This window comes from Rattus norvegicus, chromosome X (genome assembly GCF_021556685.1).
Source record: "Rattus norvegicus strain SHRSP/BbbUtx chromosome X, alternate assembly SHRSP_T2T, whole genome shotgun sequence".
NCBI lineage: Eukaryota > Metazoa > Chordata > Mammalia > Rodentia > Muridae > Rattus > Rattus norvegicus.
Genome location: NC_141554.1, coordinates 85,160,464 through 85,181,070, shown reverse-complemented (window position 1 = coordinate 85,181,070; position 20,607 = coordinate 85,160,464). Strand labels below are relative to the sequence as shown.

The 20,607-nt window shown below is 36.7% G+C and overlaps 1 protein-coding gene across 3 annotated transcripts in view; it reads right to left on the bottom strand.

Annotated features, from left to right (window-relative positions):
* Window positions 1–20,607, bottom strand: part of Tex16 (testis expressed gene 16) — a 373,047-nt gene that overhangs the window by 245,121 nt on the left and 107,319 nt on the right. For all 3 annotated transcript variants that reach the window (NM_001417287.1, NM_001417288.1, NM_001417289.1), the window contains 1 exon segment: window positions 2,633–2,674. In NM_001417287.1, coding sequence (NP_001404216.1) covers window positions 2,633–2,674 — 42 coding nt within the window.

The following is a 20,607-nucleotide window of genomic DNA, read 5'->3' as shown; positions in this document are numbered from 1 at the left end:
TGAGATTTCAATCTAGGTCCTTGTATGTGTATGATGGGCAAGTATTCTAATATGAAAATATTCCTAGCCCTAGGAGATTATTCCATAAGTACAAATGAAGATGCTTCTTCTGCTCTGATCTCTATGTCTTCATGACTCATTTAATCTTGTACTTTACAAAATCTGTCTTTAAGAAGGACCCTAAATTTGGCACACGATGGTCACAAAAATAGTCATAATGCACAGAATGACCAGTGCCACAATAATGAAGCTATAGATCTTACATGCCCAGAAAGCCATGAAGATTAGATACATTTCAATAAAAATTGAGCCAAAAGGTAAAATTTCTTCCTAGACAAAAACAAAAAAAAAAAAAAAAACAACTGCAGGCTCTATAAACTGTTTATTTCTTTTCTGGGATAGGATGAGGCACAGCATTGAAATGATAAGGTAAGTTGGGCTGACCTGAGAGATTTTGGACAAATACTGTATCAACAAGATTTAGAGAAAGAATAACCACAAAGAAAAATGAAACAAAACCAAAACACACTAACCAAACAAAAAAACAGAAGCAGCAAATAGCCACCATTGTTCCAAAAAATGGCTCTAGAAGCATAGTAATAAATGACTGTAAGTTGATAAAGAATGCAGGGTCACACACCATAGTTGGGATAAGGAATGCCCAAGTCAACACCTGCTTTATTCATCTCCTTCCTCTCATTCTGGCATACAGATTTCCTCCAAAATACCCATTCATTTGGAGATGTAGTAGCACAGACAAATATGACTGTACTGAGAACTGAACCCCCCATTTGTATATAAATTCTCTATCATGGCAACAATAATAACAATGAGAGGCACAACAAAGATCTGACATCCAGAACCAACAAGAGTAGAAAATATCAGAGGGTGACTTAATGTACTAAACATATGTCGATAAACTTGCTTCCATCTATATTCACCAGTTTTTAGTCATCCCTCCATTCAAATTCATCTTTTTAAAGAAAATTAAAAACTATTAAATTTTGCACAGACTATATTGGGTGTTGCCTAATTTTTAGTTGGATTAACCTAATTTATTTATCTTAAAATCAACCAGTTACCACGATTTCATACAAAAAAAGATTCTGTATGAAAGTAGAGGTCTACTCTATAGTGCAATTTATGGTACAGTATTAAATGGAGCAGAGTATTAAATGAAGAAGATACTCGTTTTTATTAAACATTTAGAGATTTAGATAAATTTACATTTTAACTGAGTTTCTAAACTGATTATATTTCCCTCTCTCCCCCAAGTTAGTCTTATATCTTTTGGGAATTCAATGAAGGCTTTACATCAGAAATTATTAAAGAAAACCAAGGGAAGTAATAAATATGCATAACGTTAATATGTTGTATAGGTATAAGATACTGGAAGTATTTAGATGTACAGATTATCTGGGAAACTTTCTGGAGGATGATTATTAGTGTAAAAATATTTTGGTTTCAATGGCTTGATACATCTTGTCTACCACTGCTTGAAACACTGAGATCTTTTCAAAATGTGTGTAACATACTTCTTTTGGGAGGGAGTTATTTTTTCTTTTACAAAACTCCTACTGTAGATAAATTTGTAATTTAGAAACATTTAATTTTGTTAATCCTGTCTGGGATATTTAAGTAACACCTAAATCATTATTGTCTTAGAATGTTCAAGTAAAATATTTCCTGACCTGCAAAAAGGGGGCCCCTAAAACATTTTAAATCTTTACAGAAAAATATATTTAACATTTTAATATAGTGCCAGGACATTTTCATTTACTCAAGAAATAAGTCTTAAAGTCAAACAAATTGAAAAAAAGAAAGAACTTAAAAACAATTTTGTCTATTTCTATACTGGATAGTATGTTAAGAATGTAATTGCTATTAGGTGATTATGTTTGGCCTAAAAGGATTGCCAAGCAATGTGGTGGGGGTGAATCTGTTAAGTCATTTAAAAATCATGTGTCTTTGAAACTCTTAAAAACTTCCTCGAAATTAATAATAGCTTGATTTTAGAAATAAGAAAGATTAAATTTTCTATTTATTTGAACTATAGATATATCTCAAACAATACACCTATAATTAATTTTTCAAAAAATGAGCATATGTATTTAAATGGATATAGAATAAAAATGCTCTTTAGTGGAACTAAATAAGAAAAGTTTCATAACAGTGAGTGAATCTTTTATGCTGTACACCTTCACAACAATATTTGCTATAAGTAATTTTACATAAAATATATTAACATTGACTTATATAGGTGACTTCACAACCTTCTAAAAAACAGAATCTCTGATATAGACACTTTTATGCAATGAAGCTATTAAGCTACAGTCAGAAATATTAATAAATAAATCTCAGTTTCAGAATGAGGTAAGAATTTTTACTATTCAATCTTCACTATAGTTATAGTTTTGTCTAACAACCTAGACTATTTTGTGTAAAATATTTAATTATACCCAACTGCATTTGTATGTCACAAATCAAAATATATTTTAAATATTAACTATATATAAATAATTCATTATTATACACAGTAGTAAAGGAGGTAAATGTATGTACTACAAAAGTATGATGAACAATAATGTAAATAAGAAATACTTGTTTTTAAAAGGCTTAAAAGTGCACTTACCATGTCAATTATATCAGATTCATTTTCATGGTTAAGATCAGACTACAAAAAAAAGAGAAAAAGTAAATTAGTGTTTACTGTTGTTATAAAACTTATTTATTTAATGGAACAGAATAAATATCAATAGGACCTTATCTCCACTGTTTTCATTCCTTAATGAAGGAAATGTATTCTGAACCTGAGGAACAGTCTGTATTTATCTTTTAACAGTTTGCATTTATCTATGCACATTTATAAGTGATTCCAATGCACTACGACTAAATCTGTCAGTTTATTTTTCTTTTCTGTACCAAGGTTAAGGTTTCATTTTCTTAGACCCATGCTTCAATTCTTTGAATTCTATTGATTAAAATTTTTACTTTAATCCAGACATTATATAGTCTCTTAATGCTATCCTTAAAATATGTTTTAACATCGATATTAGACTTAAATCTACTTAAAACAAATTTCATTTTCCAGTAAGACAATGACTTTTAAACTTTTCTTCCCTTTTTATTAAATATTTTAGTATTTGCATTTCAAATGTTATTCCCTTTCCCAGTTTCCTGTCCAGAAACCACCGATCCTCTGCCCCTCCCCCTTCGTCTATGAGGGTGCTCTCCCACCCATCTACCCACCCCTTGCCACCTCCCCACTCTGACATTCTCCTATAATTGGGGGTCCAACCTCGGCAGGACCAAGGGCTTCTCCTACCATTGGTGCCCAACAAGGCCATCCTCTGCTACATATGCAGCTGGAGCCATGGGTCTTCCATGTGTACTCTTTGGGTAGTGGTTAAGTCCCTGGGAGCTCTGGTTGGTTGGTATTGTTGTTCTTATGGGGTTGCAACCCCATCAGCTCCTTCAGTCTTTTCTCTAACTTCTCCAACAGGGACCCCATTCTCAGTCCAATGGTTTGCTGTGAGCATTCGCCTCTCTATTTGTCAGGCTCTGGCAGAGCCTCTCAGGAGAGAGTTATATCAGGCTCCTGTCAGCACGCACTTCTTGGCATCAGCAATATTGTCTGGGGTTATGTATATGGGCTGGATCCCCAGGTGGGGCAGGCTCTGAATGGCCATTCCTTCAGGCTCTGCTCCAAACTTTGTCTCCATATCTATTATGAGTATTTTTGTTCCTCTTTTAAGAAGGACTGAAGCGTCCGTCCCATATTTTCTATCATACTTGTTTCTTCAACTGTCAATATTTAAAAATATAAACATTCCCATGATTTTTCTGCTCACTGCAGATATTTTAAAATGGCTTAATTTTATAATACAAAAGCATACCCTGGATAAATATGTAGCTTAATGATATTTTACACATGAATATGCCTACACAATTACAAACATAAACTGTGGTATAATATTATAAAATATAGAATATTTCTAGCAACACAGAATATTCCCTTCATGTTCATGTCCCAGACTATACTCTGAGTAATGACCAATGCTTTCAATTGTCTCATAATTAATTTTCTGCTTGGTATTTCATGTAAATGAAATCAAATGGCATATATATTCTTTTTACCCCGACTTTCTCACCATACAATTGATATGAAACATGTAAGTTAAAATATCACATAATTTAAGTTTTTACGATTCAACCTTTCCCATTTTTGGCTTGAATATTTCATTATACTTATATTTAGATTGTAACTTTTAAAATTTATTTTTCACATATATATACATGCATATATATACATATATACACACACATATATATATACATACATATAATATATATATATATACTTTCCTCATACACACAGTATCTTCAACACAGTTTCCCTTCATTCCTCTCATCCCAATCCCTCACTTCTCTCCCAGATCCACTCATCTTCCACTTCCTTTAAAAATATAAAGCAGACCTCCCAAGGACATCAACTGAACATTGTATAACAAGTTACAATAAGATTAGGCACAAATCCTAAAATTGAGGCTGGATGAGGCAACCCAGAAGGAGTTAAAGAGTCTCAAGTACAGGCAGAACAATCAGAAACATCCCCATTCCCACTGTTGGGAGTCCTACTAAAATACCAAGCTATACAACCATAATGTAATGCAGAGAGCCTAGTTCAGGCCTATCCAGACTCCATGACTGTTGCTTCAATCTGTGAGTCCCCTACGTGCACTGAGTAGTTGATTATGTGGATCATATTCTTGTGCTATCATCTACACCTCTGGCTCCAACAATCTTCACCTCCACTCTTCTGCAGGGGTCCCATTTCCCCCCTAGTCGCTAGATCTGCTCAAAGTCTTAAAGTCACTTAGATACATTTTAATCCATCTATAAGGCCTTTTTAAAAATTAAGTATTAAACTTTTTAAATAATTATCTTATGTCATTTAGAGTATTTTCTCTTTTTTCTTTATCTTATTTGGTTTTTCATTTTCTATTAATGTGCTTATTGAATATTTAGATTAGCCAAGTTCTATTAAGTCTTTATATATGCCATCTTCTATCATTATTTTCATGGTTACTAAACAACATGTTTAAGGGGAGTATGGGAAAATTCTATGTGTTCTCAAGATCGTTCACAAGATTCATAAAGTCTAAACTTTTCATGGTATTACTAAAGTACATTAAGGATTTATTTCACTTACAGTTTTCATGAGTAGATTAGAAATGTGATATACCTTTAGTCATAAGGGAAATGCAAATCAAAACAACCCTGAGATTTCACCTCACACCAGTGAGAATGGCTAAGATCAAAAACTCAGGTAACAGCAAATGCTGGCGAGGATGTGAAGAAAGAGGAACACTCCTCCATTTTTGGTGGGATTGCAGACTGGTACAACCATTCGGGAAATCAGTCTGGAGGTTCCTCAGAAAATTGGACATTGAACTACCTGAGGATCCAACTGTACCTCTCTTGGGCATATACCCAAAAGATGCCCCAACATATAAAAAAGACACATGCTCCACTATGTTCATAGCAGCCTTATTTATAATAGCCAGAAGCTGGAAAGAACCCAGATGCCCTTCAACAGAGAAATGGATACAGAAAATGTGGTACATCTGCACAATGGAATATTACTCAGCTATCAACAACAATGACTTTATGAAATTCATAGGCAAATGGAGGGAACTGGAAAATATCATCGTGAATGAGGTAACCCAATCACAGAAAAATACACATGGTATGAACTCATTGATAAGTGGCTATTAGCCCAAATGCTTGAATTACCCTAGATGCACAGAACACATGAAACTCAATACGGATGATCAAAATTCGAATGCTTCACTCCTTCTTTAAAAGGGGAACAAGAATACCCTTGGCAGGGAATAGGGAGGCAAAGATTAAAACAGAGGCAGAAGGAACACCCATTCAGAGTCTGCCCCACAGGTGGCCAATACATATACAGCCACACAATTAGACAAGATGGATGAAGCAAATAAGTGCAGGCCGACAGGAACCAGATGTAGATCTCTCCTGAAAGACAGAGCCAGAATACAGCGAATGCTAACATTAAACCACTGAACTGAGAACAGGACCCCCGTTGAAGGAATCAGAGAAAGGACTGGAAGAGCTTGAAGGGGCTCGAGACCCCATATGAACAACAATGCCAACCAACCAGAGCTTCCAGGGACTAAGCCACTACCCAAAGACTATACATGGACTAACCCTGGGCTCCAACCTCATAGGTAGCAATGAATACCCTAGTAAGAGCACCAGTGGAAGGGGAAGCCCTTGGTCCTGCAAAGACTGAACCCCCAGTGAACGTGATTATTGGGGGGAGGGCGGTAATGGGGGGAGGGTGGGGAAGGGAACACCCATATAGAAGGGGAGGGGAAGGAGTTAGAGGGATGTTGGCCCAGAAACCGGGAAATGGAATAACAATTGAAATGTAAATAAGAAATACTCAAGTTAATAAAGAAAAAAATATTTTAAAAAATGTGATATACAAGCAAATGCAAATGTTCAGTTTCATCCACTAATGAGAATTAAACTGTTTCAAATTATAAAACAAATAAACTTTATTTTGTGTTTAGATGTGTTATTTATGATGGTATATAATGAATTCATTATTATTATATCTAAATGAATTAATTCATTTATTTTAATGAGACAATATGTAGTGATATGTTTTTATAAATATATGTTGACTCCAGAAAGAGTGAACTTTTATCATACCACACATTTAAGTAAATAAAATATATTGAAATATTGCTGTCCTACTGTGTACTTAGGCTGTTTACGTTCACATGTCTATAAGCGAACTATGCTACTAAGGTTATTATGGCTTGGATTTCCCATACAATCAACTTTTACAACCACAAATACTCCTGAATTATGTACTCTTGCATGCCCGTGAATAAAAGTAATATTTGTGTATGTTGTGGCTATCATTCACTAAAAGTAACCTTCTGGTCTCCATCTGTATCCAGAGGTAAATAAGGCTATCCCACAGCCCTCCGGACTCAAAACCTGACTGGAGAAATTTGGTCTTCCAGGAGTGCTCTCACTCGTAAGCTCACAGGTGAGACCCTACGTTTCCTCCACTAACTTGTCCAAAGAGAGACTCATCAGGAGAGTATTGGGCACAGGAAATGCTGAGCAGGCTGGGACAGGATCCTTCTGGTCTCCATCTACGCCCAGAGCTAAGGCTATCCCACACAGCCTTCCAGACCCAAAGCCTGCCTGGAGAGAGCTGGTCTCCCAGGAATGTTCTTACTCCCTAATATTACAGGCTCACGGGCCCACAGGAGGGAGAAGCTCCAGTCAGAGATAGCAAGACCAACTAACATTGGAGATAATAAGAAGGCGAGAGGCAAGTACAAGAACCTAAAAAACAGAAACAAGACTACTTTGCATCATCAGAACCCAGTTCTCCCACCACAGCAAACACTGGATACCCCAACACACTGTAAAAGCAAGATTTGGATTTAAAATCAAATTTCAGGATGATGATAAAAGGACTTTAAGAAGGACATAAATAACTCACTTAAAGAAATACAGGGGAACACAGGCAAACAAGTAGAAGCCATTAAAGAAGAAACACAAAAATCCTTTAAATAGTTACAAGAAAACACAGACAAAGAAGTGAAGGAATCTAACAAAACTATTCAGAATCTAAAAAGGGAAATAGAATCAATAAAGAAATCATTAAGAGTGGATACCCTGATGATATAAAACCTGGGAAAGAGATCAGGAGTCATTGATGCAAGCATCACCAAAATAAGTGAGAATCTCAGGAATAGAAGATACCATAGAAAACATTGATTCAATAATTAAAGTAAATGCAAAAAGAAAAAAGCTCCTAACTCAAAACATCCAGGAAACCCAGGACACAATGAAAAGATCAAACCTAAAGATAATAGGTATAGAAGAGAGTGAAGACTCCCAACTCAAAGGACCAGTAAATATCTTCAACAAAATCATAGAAGAAAACTTCCCTAACCTAAAGAAAGAGATACCCATAAACAGAAGCCTACAGAACTCCAAATAGATTGGACCAGAAAAGAAACTCCTCCCGTCACATAACTGTCAAAACACCAAATGCACAAAACAAAGAAATAAAATTAAAAGCAATAAGGGAAAAAAGTCAAGTGACATATAAAGGTAGACCTATCAGAATTACACCAGACTTCTCACCAGAGACAAAGAAAGTTGGGAGATCCTGGACAGATGTCATACAGACCCTAAGAGAACACAAATGCCAGCCCAGGCTACTGTATCCAGCAAAACTCTCAATTAACTTAGATGGAAAAACCAAGATGTTCCATGACAAAACCGGGACAGATTAGACACACAAAACAGATGGGCTAGAGGACAGGCCAAGCCACAAACAACCAACTACAGACAGATGGAAGACAGCAGAAGTTGAGAATTCAAATTCTGGATTTCTCTTGGTGAAATTGATCAAACAAGAAGTTGTTTTATATTCATCCATATGTTATATTGATACATTTTCTGAGGTTATCTTTACTTTGATAAGGGATAGAACATAACATATAGAGTAGTGTAAACAAATGAAACCACCCATATAACATGCCTCAGATCAAACATACTTCTAATACATAGGAGTCTTTCTCTGGCTCCCTTCCAGTACAGTTTCTCTGTCTAAAGATATACCATGAAGAAACTTTTGCTTGCTTTTGAAGTTCATGTATATAGAAACTATAGACTTGTCTGTACAGTATGTGCTATATTGGTGTCTTATTTCAGCATACTATATGAAAATCTGTTAGGTTGTGTAGTAGTAGTTCATACCACAGATATGATATTCAACTACATCCTAATTTAGTTGCCATTTCAGGTTTTGACATACCTTCCTCACTAAACCTAATTAATATCATCATCATCATCAACATCATCATCATCGCCATCATCATTTTATTCATAGCAGACATAAAATGATGAATGTTCAAACCTCAACACTGGCATAGATTTTCATAAAACTTGCTATGTATTGGCCTCAAACTCTTGATTCTTCAGCATCAACTTCCTGAAGGCTGAGATTAAAAGCATTCATCCCAATACCAGTTAAATTTTTATCTTTTTATATACAAAACTTTCTAAAGCATTTTCTCTTTAAATATTTTAATATGCACTTAAATCACCCCATAAAGAAATATTTCAATAGTTAAATTAACTATTATCATAATTCTTGGTTAGTTTTCTAATCTAATCTCTTTCTTGTGCTCTTATCATATAGTTTCTCCTTACTTAAAATATTTAGAAATTTCTTTGTCTTTAATAGTGAAAAAGAAGTTCATTTATATTTGCTTTTATATTCTATTATTGTACACTACAGAAATGAGAATTATTGGTCGATAGTTATCCATGGATATATCTTACTTCTGCATTTCTTTATTGGCTATTTTATTTATTTACATGTCAAATGTTGTCCCCCTTCCTGGTCTCCCCTCTTCGAACACTCCATCCATACCCCCTCCCCTTTGTCTCTAAGAGGGTGCTCTTACACCCACCATTCTGGCTTCACCACTCTAGTATGCATCTCTGCTGGGGTATCAAAGCTCCACAGGACCAAGGGCTTCTCCTCCCATTGATGCCAGATAAGGCCATCCTCTTCTACATGTGTATCTAGAGTCATGGGTTCCTCCATGTATACTCTTTGGTTTGTGATTTAGTCCCGGAGAGCTCTGAGTGGACTGATTAATTAATGTTGTTGTTCTTCCTATGGGGTTGCAATCCCCTTCAGGTCTTTCAGTCCCTCCCCCAACCCTTCCATTGGGGTCCCTGGGCTCAGTCCAGTGGTTGGGTGGTTGTATCTGTATCTGTATTAGTCAGGTGCTGGTGGCAGAGCCTCTCAGGGACAACTATACCAGGCTCCTGTCAGCAAGTCTTTCTTGGCATCAGCAATAGTTTTGAACAGAAGGTCTGTATTGGCTTACTGTGATGTTCATTGGAGACTAGTAAAACAAACAGCCTTTTAAAACAAAAACAGCCAAATAGATATTGAGAGAGTAGGCAGTCTCTTCTTATCCCTGATTTAGTGGAATTGCTTTAATTTTCTCTCCATTTAATTTGATGTTGGCTATTGGCTTGCTATATATTGCCTTTATACTGTTTAGTAGGCACATTGTATCCCTGACCTCTCCAAGACTTCTAAGAAGGGGTGTTGGATTTTGTCAATGCCTTTTTCAGCATATAATGCGATGAATATGTGGGATTTTTTCTTGCAGTTTTTTTTAATAAGGTGGATTAGTGATGGATTTTTGTATATTGAACCATTCCCGCATCCCTGGGATGAAGCCTACTTGATCATGGCGGATGATGTCTTTGATGCGTTCTTAGATTTGGTTTGAGAGTATTTTACTGAGTAATTTTTCATTAAATGTTCATAAGAGAAATTTGGCTGAAATTAAGATAGTCAAAAGAATAGGAGGAATTCTGCCAGCTCTGTATCTGAAAGCAGATTAATATCTATTAATACCTAAAATCTCAAAAATCACAACACAAAATAACTGAAAATGCTCCAATCAATAAATGATCAAATGAATAGTTTTCAATAGAAAGATTAATAGCTAATATTTATATGAAATTTGTTTCACATTCTTACTAATTATAGAACTGATTTTCTATTACTGCAGCCTAAATGGATATAATCAAGAAAACAGATGGTAAGGCCTATTGCTGAAGATACCATTTACTTATGTCATCAAAAACGGAAAAATTTATATGGCTGCCAAGTACAAGCTTCACACCCTCTAATTAGCACTCACAGTGCCAGAAAGTACTATATACATTTCTGAATGACAAAAGTAATTGTCATTCTCATCCAGCTTTGAGCCCTGCTGCCTATAATAGTTAATACCCTACAAGATATCTTGCTACAATAGTGGCACTAATGGGATTAACTAACCACTTTTTGATTGAATGTAAGACCAGGACTATGAAACAGAACCCACACCTGATATTGTTAGTGATGTCAAGAGCCTGAGGCAAGATATGTCATAGGCTAAAGGGAAAATATATATTTATTTTTTGACAAAGGAATATTTCAATAAAGCAACTCCAGATGGCAGATTGCTACATCCATAAATCAGTGTACTATGCAAATCTCATCAGAAAAATTTCTTGCAGTAGATGGTAATACATGATAATTATCATAGAGTCACACAACTGGACAATGTATATAGACAGTGAGAGAACTTGATACACTTAATCCTTAGTGGGACAATCTTTATCAACTTCCACTTCTCAAGGCTCAAGGATCTATGTGCAAGATGAGTCAGAAAGAGCCAGATGTGGGTCACTCCAAGGAAACAGTGTCTTCTAACACAGCTGACACACATAAACTCACAGCAACTGTGACAGGATGCACAAGAATTGCAAAATTCAAGCCAGACAAATAACAGCAAAAAGAGAGTGAAACAGGAAAAAAAAATACCCTCCTAACCAAGAAACTATTTACAACTGATATTTGCTGAAAGAAGGAGAAAGTAACAGTGGCATTGCGTGCTGTGGATTTGGTATAATGCTTCGATTATGTTAATTGGTTCCCAAAATTAAAAGGTAATCTGCATACCTGTACATAAGACATTGACAATCCCTTACTCCAGCTGGTTTTGATTGATAAATAAAGTTGCTGATGGTCAATAGCTTGGCAGAGAGACCAAAGCAAGACGTTTAGGATTTTGGGGCAAGGGATCAAGGGAGGAGGTAGGGATAGCCACCAGCCCACAAATGGAGTAGCTGCCAAGCCTGAGAATTGCAAGCTAGAAAGACAGCCAAGGTGTAAGAGCTGGGATCATGGCCCGGGAAGGTTGCAGGTCTGGGTCTGGGGCAGCCAAGATGAACTATAGGTTTTAATAAGTGATGAGTTCGGATTATCTGAATGTATATCAACCAGGAGGAGCTTAGGAATTGGCCCAGTCATAAAGCTGTTTAAGGCATATTAAAATATGAGGCTTTGTGTATATGTCAGGAACCCAGAACACTAGGGCAGGTAGCAAGGACCGTGTGGTGCCGCAGCTGTGACAATTTGAGTAGAGATTAACTGGCTACTACAACAACTGGGTGTATCAATCACAGTCCAGGACAATATTTTTTTCTGTGTGTGTGTGTGTGTGTGTGTGTGTGTGTGTGTTTGTAAGTTTTATTTTGTTTTTGAAAGAGCAGAAAGGAGTAGGTAAGGAGGTGGGTAGGATAGGATATGGGAAGTTCTGGGATGGTGAATGAATATGATCAAAACATATTGTATATAAAAATGTAAAAAATAATAAAATTGTAGGAATGTAAATTACTTCAGCTTTATTGTGAAAACAAGTACCAAGATTCCTTGGAAAATTAAATACATAACTACCATATTACCTAGCATGTAAATCCAGGAAGATTATAATCTTAGTAAATATCAGTAAATCTACATATCACAGAGATACAGGCATATAAATGTTTATTGTAGCTCTACTCATAATAACTAAATTGTGGTATAAACCTGAGTTCATAAATAAAAGATTGTTCAACCATAAGCATCCAATATTTTGATGCTTATAGGAAAGTGGATTCAATTGGAGTACTGTGATTTGGGAATCAAAAGTCAAAATGACAAATATTATATTACATTTTATTTATGAATCTTAAAATTACACAAATACATATAATTAAAGATATACCTAAGACATAACAGTTGAAGCGAAACTGTCTAAGGGATTAATTGGCAGATCTAAGAAAAAAATAGAAAATAAGGGATAGGGGAGAAAATGTTCTAAATAGGAAATGGTATTTTGAAACCCAATGCTATTTACAAAGATTATACCCAGATACAAAAAAAATACTAAAATAGAATTAAATATGAGAAAGGCTATAATAATGAAATACTAAAAGTATAGAAATAACAGTTGGAAGTTAAAAACCTTATCACTTAAAGAATCTAAAAATTTCAAGTAGTCTGTCTCTGTTACCTAATATTTAATTCTCACAATAAATATTAATAGGATGAAAGGGAAAACCGTATGTTGTAATCTACAAAACATTAGCACTGTATTACTTTTTTTCCACTGTTGACTTTTATGTATAGGTATTGTTAACACAGAACTAATAGAAGTATCTTCCAAACATAAAGAGACGATGCATATCCAATGTGCATTTTTAAACACAAAAACAAAAAGAGAATTTGAACCCTGGTATTAGTTTGTAAGGTAATACCTTGAATCTTTAAGCAATTCCTAAGTCTGGATAATTTTTGTAGATTCCAAAGCTAGTATGTAATTTTGATATTGATATTCTTTCCATCTTAAAAGAAGTGATTAACTTTAAACTGTTTACTATGTTAAATGATTTTTTAAGCTAAAAATTTTTATCTGAATAGGTGATCTCTAAGTAATCTTAATAAAAGTAAAATATTAATAAGTACTCTTAATAAAAGATTTAAAATATATTTGATGGAAATGTTAGTAAAAATTATACATAGGTATACAAAACATCAGAATAAACAGGTAAAAGATTTCATTACCCAAAAGAAGAACTGAAAAGTATGCATAACCACAAGAACACTGGAAAACAATAAAGAACAAAGTTAAAAAATTATGCCTCCCTATATTTTGAAATGGAATGTCTGCAAGGTCTGTTTATTCAAAGGGATAGTTTCAAGACCACTGAACTATTGTGAGGAATCAGAACTTGTGAGACGGAACCAAATAGAATGTCTTAAGTCACTGTAGAAAACATCTTCAAACATGTTTTAAGAAAGAGGAACACTTTTACATTGCTGATGGGATTTTAAACTAACCTTCCAGTATCTTTAAATATTACTTGTTTTTTTTTCTGTTAACCAGGTTCTTTATTTGTTTTTAAAATGAGAAGTGATAAACTCGATCCAGTACTTTAGATATATCCCAAATATCCTAACACAATAATAATTTATGGTTAAAATCTACCATCCTACTTTCGGTTCATGAGTGAGGATGTCAAATTTGAAATACAACTTGCCACTTTCAAATAACACTACAATGAAGAAGGGTGGAAGACAAAACAATTAAAATTACCACAGTTTCAGTATTCCTTTAATTGATTCAGTGTTGAATTAATCAGTTTCCCATTAGTGCAATTAATACCTGAAAGAGTCAGATTATAAAGGAAAACTTTATTTTGCCTCCCGGTGTTGGAGATTTAAGTGCATGCATAAATGACCGAATTGATTTTGGTTCTATAAAAATGTGACACATGGTGACAGAGTGTGCAGAGTGAAACTCCTCAATGTGAGGAAGAGAAAAAACTAAGGAGTTTGGATCTCTCTTTTTTCTTACATTTTCATTTATTTTTTGAAAAACATAGTTATATTCAATATTTATAAATTAAGTGATATTTAAATATATTTTCATAAATATATTGTTTAAATTATGATTATTCTAATTTAGAGAATTTTTTTATTAACTTGAGTATTTTTTACATTTCGAGTGTTATTCCCTTTCCCGGGCAAACATCCCCCTCCCCCTCCCCTTCTTTATGGGTGTTCCCCTCCCCATCCTCCCCCCATTGCCACCCTCCCCCCAACAATCACGTTCACTGGGGGTTCAGTCTTAGCAGGACCCAGGGCTTCCCCTTCCACTGATGATCTTACTAGGATATTCACTGCTACCTATGAGGTCAGAGTCCAGGGTCAGTCCATGTATAGTCTTTAGGTAGTGGCTTAGTCCCTGGAAGCTCTAGTTGCTTGGCATTGTTGTTCATAAGGGGTCTCGAGCCCCTTCAAGCTCTTCCAGTTCTTTCTCTGATTCCTTCAACGGGGGTCCTATTGTCAGTTCAGTGGTTTGCTGCTGGCATTCGCCTCTGTATTTGCTGTATTCTGGCTGTGTCTCTCAGGAGACTGTTTTCTTTTTTAAATATTTTTATTTTATTTTTAATTTACATTTCAAATGTTATTCCCTTTTCCGGTTTCTCATCTATACCTCCTATCCCATCCCAATTCTCCTTCCTCTATGATGGGGTTCTCTCTCCACCCACACCCCCTTCCTGACTCTCTGCCATGACATTACCCTACACTGGAGAGTCCAGACTTGTCAGAACCAAGGGCTTCTCCTCCCACTGGTGCCCAACAACACCATCCTCTGCTACATGTGCAGCTGGAGCCATGGGTCTGTCCATGTGTACTCTTTGGGTAGTGGTTTAGTCCCTGGGAGCTCTGGTTGGTTGGTATGGTTGTTCTTATGAGGTTGCAAGGCATGTCAGCTCCTTCAATCCTTTCTCTAACTCCTCTAAAGAGGACCCTGTTCTCAATTCAATGGTTTACTGCTAGCATTCACCTCTATATTTGTCATGTTCTGGCAGAGCCTCTCAGGAAACAGCTTTATCAGGCTCCCGTCAGCATGCACATCTTTGTTTCATCAATATTATCTAGGTTTGGTATCTGTAAATATATGGGCTGGGTATTAACCTTCTATCAGACACATGATAGGTAAAGAACTTTTCCGAATCTGTTAGTTGCCAGTTTGTTCTAATGACAGTGTCCTTTGCCTTTCAGAAGCTTTGCAATTTTATGAAGTCCCATTTGTCGATTCTTGATCTTAGAGCATAAGCCATTGGTGTTCTATTCAAGAAATTTTACCCAGTGCCTATGGGGTAGAGGCTCTTCCCCACTTTTTTTTTCTTTTTTTCGGAGCTGGGGATCGAACCCAGGGCCTTGCGCTTCCTAGGCAAGCGCTCTACCACTGAGCTAAATCCCCAACCCCCCACTTTCTTTTCTATTAGTTTTAGTGTATCTTCTTTTATGTGGAGGTCTTTTATCCACTTGGACTTGAGCTTTATACAAGACTATAAGAATGGATCGATTTGCATTCTTCCTCATGATGACAGCCACTAGAACCAGCATCATTTGTTGAACATGCTGCCTTTTTTCCACTGGATGGTTTTGGCTCCTTTGTGTAAGATCAAGTGAGCATAGGTGTGTGGGTTGATTTCAGGGTCTTCGATTCCATTCCATTGTTCTATCTACCTGCCCGTCTCCGTACCAATACCATACAGTTTTTAACACTACTACTCTAATACAGCAGGAGGTTAGGGATGGTGATTCCCCCATGAGTTTTTTATTGTTGAGAGTTATTTTCACTATCCTGTGTTTTTTGTAATTCCAAATATATTCCACCAAGAATCACTTTTCCCATCTATAAACCACCCCATCTTTAAAAATGTTCAACATCTTTAGTCATCAGCGATATGCAAATAAAAACAACTATGAGGTTCCACCTCACACCAGTTAGAATGGCTAAGATCAAAAACTGAGGTAACAGCAGAGGCTGACAAGGATGTGGAAAAAGAGCAGCACTCCTTCATTATTCCTGGGACTGCAAGCTCTTAACAACCACTCTGGAAATCAGTCTGGAGGTTCCTCAGAAAATTGGGCATTGCACTACCTGAGGACACAGCTATACCTCTCTTGGGCATATAACCAAAAGATGCTCCAAGATATAACAAAGAAACATGCTCCACTATGTTCATAGCAGCCTTATTTATAATAGACAGAAGCTAGAATGAACCCAGATGCCCTTCAACAAAGGAATGGATACAGAAAATGTGGTACATCTACACAATAGAATACTACTCAGCTATTAAAAACAATGACTTTATGAAATTCTTAGGCAAATGGGTAAAACTAGGAAAAACCATCATGAGTATAAAAAAAAAACAGGAGCAAAAGTAAATAGGCCAGTCTAGGCAACAGACAGGATGAGAAAGGCTGTATGGGGGTGGGGAGGGTTTACTCAAATAGTAAGGTAATAGTACCACTAGTGGGTAAGGAGCAGGTTAGATATTTTGGTAGGCAGGTTGTGAGGGCCAATGAGCCAAAGGTCCATGGAGCTGGAACAGGTAATTATTTCCTTCTCCCCTTCTCAAATAAGTCCCATATAATATAAAATACCTTGGTGTGACTTTAACCAAGCAAGTGAAAGATCTGTATGATAAAAATTAATGTCTCGGGGTTGGGGATTTAGCTCAGCGGTAGAGCACTTGCCTAGCAAGCGCAAGGCCCTGGGTTCAGTCCCCAGCTCCGAAAAAAAGAAAAGAAAAAAATTAATGTCTCTGAAGAAAGAAATTGAAGATCTCAGAAGATGGAAAGACCTCCCATGCTCATGGATTGGCAAGATTAATATAGTAAAAAATGGCCATTTTACCGAAAGCAATCTACAGATTCAATGCAAGCCCCATCAAAATTCCAATTCAATTCTTCATAGAGTTAGAAAGAACAATTTGCAAATTCATTTGGAGTAACAAAAATCCCAGGATAGCTAAAACTATTCTCAACAATAAAGGGACTTCCAGGGGAATCACTATCCCTGAACTCACGCATCACGAAGTATTACAGAGCAATGGTCATAAAAACTGTATGGTGTTGGTACAGAGACAGGCAGATACGATTGAAGACCCAGAAATGAACCCACACACCTATGGTCACTTGATTTTTGACAAAGGATCCAAAACCATCCAATGGAAAAAGGGTAGCATTTTCAACAAATCGTGCTGGTTCACATGGTGGTCAGCATGTAGAAGAAGGCAAATCGATCCATTCTTATTGCCCTGTACAAAGCTTAAGTCCAATTAGATCAAGGACCTCCACATCAAACTAGATACACTCAAACTAATAGAAGAAAAAGTGGGGAAGAGTCTCGAACACATGGACACTTGGGAAATTTTCCTGAACAGAACACCAATGGCTTATTTCTATGATCAAGAAGCAAGAAATGGGACCTCATAAAACTGCAAAGCTTCTATAAGGCAAAAGACACTGTCATTAGAACAAAACGGTAGCCAACAGATTGGGAAAAGATCTTTACCAATCCTACATCCAATAGAGGGCTAATATCCAAAATATACAAAGAACTCACGAAGCTAGACACCAGAGAGCCAAATGACCCTATTAAAAATGGGGTACAGAGCTAAACAAAGAATTGACAGCTGAGGAATATTGAATGGCTGAGAAGTGCCTAAAGAAATGTTCAATATCCTTAGTCATCAGGGAAATGCAAATCAAAACAACCCTGAGATTCCACCTCACACCAGTCAGAATGGCTAAGATCAAAAAGTCAGGTGACAGCAGATGCTGGCGAGGATGTGGAAAAAGAGGAACTCTCCTTCACTGTTGGTGGAATTGCAAACGGGTACGACCTCTCTGGAAATCAGTCTGAAGGTTCCTCAGAAAATTGGACATTGCACTACCTGAGGACCCAGTTATATCTCTCCTGGGCATATACCCAAAAGATGCCCCAACATATAAAAAAGACACATGCTCCACTAAGTTCATATCAGCCTTATTTATAATGGCCAGAAGCCCGAAAGAACCCAGATGCCCTTCAACAGAGGAATGCATACAAAAAATGTGGTACATCTACATAATGGAGTATTACTCAGCTATCAAAAATAATGTCATGGAATTCATATGCAAATGGATTGAATTAGAAAATATCATCTTGAGTGAGGTAACACAATCAAAGAGAAACATACATGGTATGCACTCATTGATAAGTGGATATTAGCTCAAATGCTCGATTTACCCAAGATGCAATGCACGGACCACATAAAACTCAAGAAGGGTGACCAAAATGCAGATGTTTCACTCCTTCTTTAAAAGGGGAACAATAATATCCATAGGGAGGCAAAATTTAGAGCAGAGACTGAAGGAACGGCCATTCAGAGCCTACACCATATGTGGCCCATACATATACTGGCACCAAAAGTAGAGTCAGACTCCTGCCCAAATACTCACTCCAGCAGGGACACCTACAGAGAGCCAAACTAATGCTGGATGAACCCAACTGATTTGGAACCCCTTACCCGAGTTGCATCTTCCTTCTGGTCTACTTTTCTACTGGAGACAGATCTGCTGCCATATACCCTCTCACATCCCACAGACTGCCTGTCTTCCAGGAGGTTTTCAGTAACCAGAGACAAAGGAAGTCTGCCTTAACCAGGGACACAGTCCTTCCAGACTGCCCTTCCATCTGCAACTGGGGCAGATCCTGTCCCTGGAACCCAAAGTTTGCCTGTCTTCCAGGAGGTCCTCCCTAACCAGGGACATAAGAGACATAGGAGGCCCTGTCTAACCAGAGACCGAACTGCCTGCCTCACAGGAGACTGGCTCTAAACCAGGTCACAGACCCCTACCTGCCTCCAAGTAGCCTGGTTCCAGTCAGAAACGCCCATGCTACTTAACACCAGAGATAATCAGATGAGAGGCAAGCTCAAGAACATGAGCAATAGAAACCAATGCAATTTGCCACCATCAGAAACCAGTTCTCCCACCACAGTAATCCCTGGATACCCTAACATACTTGAGAAGCAAGATTCTAACCTGAAATCCCATCTCATCAAGATGATAGAGGCCTTTACGGAGGATATAAATAATTCCCTTAAAGAAATACAGGTAAACACAGGCAAACAGGTAAAAGCCCTTTAAGAGGAAACAAATAAATCCCATAAAGAAATACAAGAAAGTACAATCAAATAGGTGAAGGAACTGAACAAAACTTTCTAAGACCTAAAAATGGAAACGAAACAATGAAGAAAACACAAATGTAGGCAGCACTGGAGGTGGACAAATTAGGAAAGAGATCGGGAGCTCCAGATACAAGCATCACCAAGAGAACACAAGAGATAAAAGAATCTCAGGCATAACAGACACCTGAGGAGATACTGACACAACAGTCAAAGAAAATACAAAATGTAAAAAGCTCCTAACCCAAAATATCCAGGAAACTGAGGACACAATGAAAAGATCAAACCTGAGAATGATAGGACTAAAAGAGGGTGAATATGCCCAGCTCAATGGCCCAGAAAACATCTTCAAAATCATAGAAGTAAACCTCCCAAACCTAAAGAACAACATGGCCATAAATGTACAGAAAGTCTACAGGACACCAAATAGATTGGACCAGAAAAGAAAATCCACTTCCCACATAATAATCAAAACAATACATGTACAGAACAAAGGAAGAATACTAAAATTTGTAAGTAAAAAGGTCAATTAACATAAAAGAAAACCTATCAGAAATACACATGACTTCTCAACAAAGAATCCAAAAGCCAGAAGATCCTGGAAAGATGCAATCTAGATATTAAGAGATCACAGATGCCAGCCCAGGATACTATAGGCAGCAAACCTCTTTCAACATCACCACAGATGGAGAAACCAAGATGTTCCATGAAAAAAAATTAAACAATATCTTTCTACTAATCCAGGCTTACAGTATTTAATTAAGATTAAATATGTAAAGTATCTAATCCATTATAATTCCCTTCCATGAAACTATAATGTAATGTGGAGGTTCATCCATGACCTGCATAGCTGGAGTTGCTAAATCAGCTATGTTTGCTACTATCACAGCACTTGGTGGAATTTGCCAGCCTAATAAGAGAGTCTTGTGCTAAGAAATGGAAACCTATGCCATTGACTGTCTGCATGAGGTGATTTACATCATCAGTCACGTCTAAGGGTAGGGCTTATGTTTTTTTTTTTTTTTTGCCTTTATAAGCCTGCTGCTTTGCAATAAAGTTGAGCCTTGATCAGAACTTTGTCTCAGCTCCATTTTTTCTCATTCT